Source organism: Pistacia vera, unplaced genomic scaffold (genome assembly GCF_008641045.1).
Source record: "Pistacia vera cultivar Batoury unplaced genomic scaffold, PisVer_v2 Contig29, whole genome shotgun sequence".
In the NCBI taxonomy this organism is placed as follows: domain Eukaryota; kingdom Viridiplantae; phylum Streptophyta; class Magnoliopsida; order Sapindales; family Anacardiaceae; genus Pistacia; species Pistacia vera.
Window position 1 is genome coordinate 209,203 of NW_022196101.1, and position 6,556 is coordinate 215,758.

General features: G+C 31.7%; 1 protein-coding gene across 1 annotated transcript; it reads right to left on the reverse strand.

Moving 5' to 3' along the window:
* Positions 1 to 2,257: 2,257 nt before the first annotated feature.
* On the reverse strand, positions 2,258 to 6,003 carry LOC116134572 (phosphatidylinositol transfer protein 3-like). The gene is made up of 6 exons (XM_031420253.1): positions 5,777 to 6,003; positions 5,447 to 5,538; positions 5,013 to 5,189; positions 4,410 to 4,508; positions 4,051 to 4,293; positions 2,258 to 3,199 (listed from the first exon to the last, which is right to left on the reverse strand). Exons 2-6 carry the CDS (start codon positions 5,516 to 5,518, stop codon positions 2,735 to 2,737), a joined length of 1,056 nt encoding a protein of 351 aa, XP_031276113.1. The 5' UTR covers positions 5,519 to 5,538; positions 5,777 to 6,003; the 3' UTR covers positions 2,258 to 2,734.
* Between the last annotated feature and the right edge of the window lie 553 nt (positions 6,004 to 6,556).

The window sequence follows — 6,556 nt, forward strand, 5'->3', positions numbered from 1 at the left end:
ATACTTTGCTTAAGCGATCATATCCAAGGCAGTAACAAAATCATCCTCAAGTGTACGATCGCTTAAGCGATGTCATGACTCGCTTAAACGATCCAATGTATTTAGCCTTCGTCGCTTAAGCGATATCGTACTTCGCTTAAGAGATCAAGTGAAAGGCAAAATCAAGATCATCCCTTGGGGGCACGATCGCTTAAGCGATGTAAGGTCTCGCTTAAGCGATCCAATATAGGAAACCATTGATCGCTTAAGCAATATACGCCATTGCTTAAGCGATCATGCCTAACACATATTAATTATGTATTTTCTCCTCAATTTGACAACATATTTGCATCAACACATATTAACTCTATATTTTCTCAATTTGACAACCTATTTGCATCAACACATATTAATTCCATATTTTCTCCTCAATTTGACAACCTATTTGCATCAACACATATTCATTCCATCTTTTCTTCTCAATTTGATAACCTATTTGCATCAACACATATTCATTTCATTTAACAACATCCCTAAATAAACTCAAAGTCAAAAAAGGGAAAAAATATTGAATTGCTTTTTTTGAAATCTGAAATGTGTCAATTACATGAAAATACAACATTATACACATTATCTAAATGTCCTAAACCAACCCAAACTAATAGCAGCCTTGACAGGCTCCATCCTCCATCTTTATTATTGTCTTCAGCCACTTCCCTATCCTCCAAAGTTATCCAGCACGCATTCAACATCAGCATAAGCAGCAGCAACATCTTTGTCTTTTTCTACAACACCCCTTCCAACAATATCAGTTTAATGCACCACAACCCAATTATCCAATTCAAGAAAACTCAATTATCCATATAAGAATTGCAGTTCATATAAACTACAAAACTCTAAGTCTAACTTCCATAACTGTTGATGATAGCATCAACAATGGCTTGGATTGAGTTCTAGTCAGTCAAAAGGTTGATAATTTCCATGGCATGCTTCACAATCCTAACAACCATCACTTAATAATGTAAACATCCAAAATAAAAGAACTGGTATAGATTAGTGATCACAATTGTGTTTATATTTATGGGAGGTGATTTTTTCTGGCGAATCTGGATGAATTTGGGAAAAGAGGGAGAAGAAAAGGAAAAAAGAGAAAGGGAGGAGGGAAAAGACGGAGAAGAAAGAGAAGGGAGAGATGAAGAAGAAGGGTAAGAGAGAGAAGAGAAAAAGGAAATAAAGAAATAGGATAAAAAAAAAATTAGGGATTTATGGATTAATTTAAAATCAATTATGAATATTAAAGTTTATTTTTTGGTTGGATATAAAATTACTATATTGTCTTTAGTTAAACGGATTTTACTAACAAATTTGGACAGAAAGTGGGTAATTGTCATTTTCAAACCTTTCGGGTACCAAATTGTCTTTATGGAAAACTATGGGTGGGTGCATGTCGTTCGGCCTAGTTTTTATTTCACACCCTAAAATAGAACTAAATAGTACAATTTCCCTTTTAAGAAGTTAACATGACTCTTAACTAATCAAAAAAGAAAACAAAAAAAAAAAAAAAAAAAAAATTTGAAGTAAATAAATTCTAGGCAGTTTACACAACTCATTTAGTAACTAAATTGGAAAAGAAAAAAATATAATTAAATTAAATAAATGATGTGTGAATTTGACTTGGCTTCATCCTCCATAAATAACCTTTCTGCATCTGTCATTGGAAGAAAGTGGCTGATCTCTCAGAAAAATTGTTAAACATGAGATTTTTCAATATTCATCTAGCTGTACTTTAATAATTTTCTGCTGTGTCTTTAATCATGTATCAAATTCTCTTCAGAGATTTTATCAGATTAATAGTTAAAATAAATAAATATAATAAAAACCGCAAAAAATCTTACTCCATATGAATAATAATGACCATTTAACAATGTTTAAAACACTTAAGCAACCTCATTTCAGTTCTAGGATTGCTCTTAAATTAAATACTCTAGTTAGTATCTGATGTTATATGCACCAATAAAACACTTTTAACAATTTTTTTTTTTTTTTTAAATACACATTAATATTTTCAAATTCAGATATTTATTCAACATATTCTCAAAAATTTCTCAAAGCTTTGTTGAATTAAATATACAATGAAAACACATAAATTTGTTTAGAGTTGAAAAAAGATTTTTTTCTAAATTTTTAATAATATATGTACTTAAAAAAGTAAGTGCATATAACCCCATACATTTAATTATTGCTTACTCTTATTCTAATTATTCTGCAAACTTGCATATTTAAACCAAACCAAACCACTCCCCAGTCCCCACTCTTGCGTGAGCGGGAATCGATCCCAAGACCTTTTATACGATTCAAGAGATCGAACTAACTAAATTAGCTAGCAGTCTAGTACCCACATTTAATAATTACTTCCTAATCGTTGCTAACATTGGAGTTTTCTACATGAAAAATAAATAAACGACAAATATTTTAAAATAACTTAAGCAAGAGAGTTCTATCTTTGAGTGAGACATAGCTTTTCTTCCTTTTTACATTTTGCTAGTTGAAAGATCTCTAATATCAGCTGCGGAAGATCGTCTTCTTGTGCAACTGACATTTGTACATGGATACAAGCCTCTTGTATCATTCCAACATTTTAGTCAAAATTCTTGCTTGGAAGAACTAATTGTATAAGATGCAAGAAAGCATGTTCAAAATTTGGAAGAAGAATCAGATAAGCCAGAAGCCATGCTCATATTTCAGACAAACTCACTCAATGCACTTCCTTTGGCTCTGCTGCTTCAATATTTGGAACATCGTTGCAGGTTAGGGTTGGTACTGGTGTTTTGCTATCAATGGATTCCACCTTCGAGGCTGTTTCATCAACAGATGATAACTCACATTCATCAGAAGCTTCAGAACATGGGTCTGAACCCAATGAATCTGACTGTTGTTCTGAAGCCAATAATTCTGATTCATGTGATTGAGATGCAACTGATGATTGGATAATTGGTAGAGAAGATCCAGAGTTCATGATGTCAGATTTTTTAGCATCATCCTCCCTCATACGTTTTGCATATGCCTCATAGTTGAACCCAGCAGTGTTTTTCCCTCCAAATACGGATTCCAACTTATCCATATCAAAGAGAGCTTCCATTATCTTCTGGCTCTGAATGTCATCAGAGTAGGCAAACCTGACTTTTTTGTATGTCTTCGGCTCAAGGAAAGGTTTAACCAACTGTAGCAAAAAATATGTTTCACCATAAGTCTCATAAAATAGATTATATCAAAGTTCATAGCAAGTTTGCTTGGCACAGGGAGTTGACATAGCAGGAGACACTAATTTTTCATTTTTCACCAGCTTTATGGTGAAAATGCTAGCAATATTTTCTATACCCTTGTTATGCTCATTCTTCAAATTCAGATTAAAAAAAAAAAAAAAAATAGAAAAATGGTATCGAATTCACTTCATGAAATTCCTAGAATGCTCTAAAACACTGATCTCATGTAAAAATAAACTGCTCATAGTTATCAGCAGGCCAAAGTTGATGGTAAAATCAATAAAACAAAGTAATTAAATTAAAACAACTACACTTGGAACTGATATTTAAAGCAGAGTCTATCTCTTATTTTGGATAGATTGACAGAAGAGGTTCTTAAATAACTATCCAAAGATTTTAGAAAGCATAGAGTTATGCACACATATGTATATTGGTAGGTCTTCACTTATGCGGACATTCACATTTTTGAATTTCACTCTACTCATGAATGCATGAGTTGATTGGCTTGATCTGATGGTTCACAAATTATCATTATTTGTTATGAAAGAAAAGGGTCACTGATTCTAACCCAATTATAGCAAAATAAGAAACAGACTTAGTGTTTCAGTAATTGTTTATGACAAAGTCTACATAAGTAAACAGGCATCTCTAATTACGAATTAATGAAAGTGGAGGGTCAGCATATTCTGTGATTAATTATGACTGAATAATACTATTAAGCCACCTACTGTATTAAGATTTACAGAGTACTGCTATACCACAAATCAAAAGGCAAAGATTATATAAGAATCAAGATGAAATGACATACCACCCAAAAAGATTCAAATACTTTAGGGGGATTGTAAAGGATTGCCAGACCCAATCTCTCAGGGTAATGATTCTGCAAGACATTAGCTGTTTCTCGAGTCACCTTCATTGATATGCTTGACATCGTCCACCCTTGAAAATCAATAAGCCAAACCATTTGATCCTTCTCAGGGTTCAAATGCATTATAGCATTTTCCATACAATATACCAAGTACTTGATCTGCAATTCGGTTGACTTTGTATTCTGACAAAGTGAAATTGTTAAAATTTGTCATCATCATTTTCAATCATTAAACTCACAGTAGTAAAAACAATAACAAAACGAGATAAAGAACCATGTAGTAATACTAATGCAACTACCTGGAAACCTGGCCTCAAAATAAGAACCACCCTTCCAAACTTGTCATGGTAATCTGCTCTATAAATTTTTCCAGTTTCAGCTTCTTGTGCAATGTCTTCCTAAAGCAAGGACAAAAGGTTTCTTTCATTGAGAGAACAATAGTGACAATATGAAACTATCCTAAGCAACAAGCAAGCAGTGTTGTGTCAAGACTGCAAAACATGAAGCCTCATCATTCACACTGTTTTAGATAAAATCAAAATCTTAAAAAACACCTCAAACTCAAATAATAACTATAAATTCAGTTACAACTTTAGGCCCATTTGTAAAGCAATTTATACTTTTTGAGCATATTGCCTTAATCATATTGTTTTATCCCTGAAATGGCGGTTACCCATCTATATATAATGGAACACAGTTATTTTGGGAAATATCAAAACTATTTGAGAAACACTGGTCGCAGCAATAAGAAACCATTCAGTCAAACAATCAACCCAATAACTCAGTTACATTGAACTTCATTCCAAGTACAACTTAGTGTATATTTCCATTTAATTTTCTTCCTTCAAGAAGCCAAATTAATCATGCAAAAAACAAACAATTGCAAAGCATGAAACTCATACCCATCTGATATTCTCTGGCTTGTATTTCAGCCTCCACTTCAAGCTTTCGTCCAACATTTTGGTCGCCTTCTTTGTATTCCAATTCCTTGCTCTGAGATACCTTATTATCGCCGTGTCGGAACAAAGGGCTGGAATTTTATCAGCCTTAGTCCCCAACATTCTCCTAACATCATTGATCTGAATCAAACCAAACCCAATTAAACAACCTGTAAGAACTTCTTTCGTTCAAGATTTTGTTAAACCCCAGTTAAATGCTCTCAAACAATGAGAATTTTTCACAAACTTTGTGCATACAACCAAAATAAGAACAAAAAGAAGATTCAAATATTCAAAAGAACTACAACAATCAACCTGAAACTACCCAGGAAAAAAAACCCTTACATGAATTAAAAAAAAAAAAAAATTAACAGCACATTCATTCATCAAAATTATACCTTGGCTTGTTGTTCTTCAAGTGACAAAGATTTCTCGGCTACACTTGGTGGTCTTGACTTTCGACAAGACATTGTTTCAAATTTTTAATGAACTGGAAGGAATAAAAAAGAATTAGAATATTAATCATGTAAAATTAATTAATTAATTAATTAAGTCTCAGCTCTTCTATGATTATTAAACAATTCCCATGATCCCATCATATTTCATTTATATCAAAAACATTAATTAAAACAACAAAATTCTCATAAAATTCCTCCTGTAAATTGTTAATAATATAAAAATCTACTAATAAAAATATAAATAAAATGGTATTATCGAGAAGAATTTACCTTTATTTTATTTTATTTTTTCTCAACGAGACGGGCTCATTTGACGTAAAAGATACACCAATCCAGAACTTAAATAAATATAAATACAAAAATAAAATAAAAGAAATGGTGTTCGATATATATATATTTGAAATTAAAAAAAAATTATGGAAATTAAGAAAATAAAAAATTATTTGGTTATCCAAAGATTGAATTCAACGTGATCCTCTGAATGCGTGGTGGTCTAGAAACGATTGAAACAATTTTGACCGGCAGATGGCAGAGCTAACCAACAAACGACACTTATCCAATGCTATTTTACTTGTTTTTAGTTAAGTTTTTGTTTTTTAAAATTTTGAACAGCCGTCGGTCTTCTCTCACCAAACGACATGTCGTAGGTTGGCCCATTGTTTATAAGGTCCTTTTGAGATTATTCAAATTAATTTGTATTTGTAGGCAAAAACAATTCTATATTATAAAAAAAAAAAAATATACATATATTTCCTCAATTTATAGTAAATAATTCAAGTATTTGAATTTACTTTTGAAATAAAAACATGTATTTTAAGAAGATAAAGGAACTAATCAAATTATCTTTTTGGAGAAAGTCGAATGTGTGTTTGTAAAACCAGGGGGTGAATGGGAGTTAATAAAAATTAATACAAAATAATAAATTTCTCAACTACCCAAACCTTAGGAGCAGTAACTAACAATAATAAAAAGCAATAAATAATCAACAAGTAATAAATGAGTTGAGAGAAGAGAAATGCTCATAGATTTATAATGGATCGAAGCTTTGAT

Excerpts from the sequence above, each read along its gene's own strand:
- LOC116134572 (XM_031420253.1), bottom strand. The coding sequence starts at position 5,518 with ATGTCTTGTCGAAAGTCAAGACCACCAAGTGTAGCCGAGAAATCTTTG. Across the intron at positions 5,190-5,446 it reads TTGAAGAACAACAAGCCAAG|ATCAATGATGTTAGGAGAAT; the intron begins GTATAATTTTGA and ends GGTTTGATTCAG. Across the intron at positions 4,294-4,409 it reads TTTTGAGGCCAGGTTTCCAG|AATACAAAGTCAACCGAATT; the intron begins GTAGTTGCATTA and ends TCACTTTGTCAG.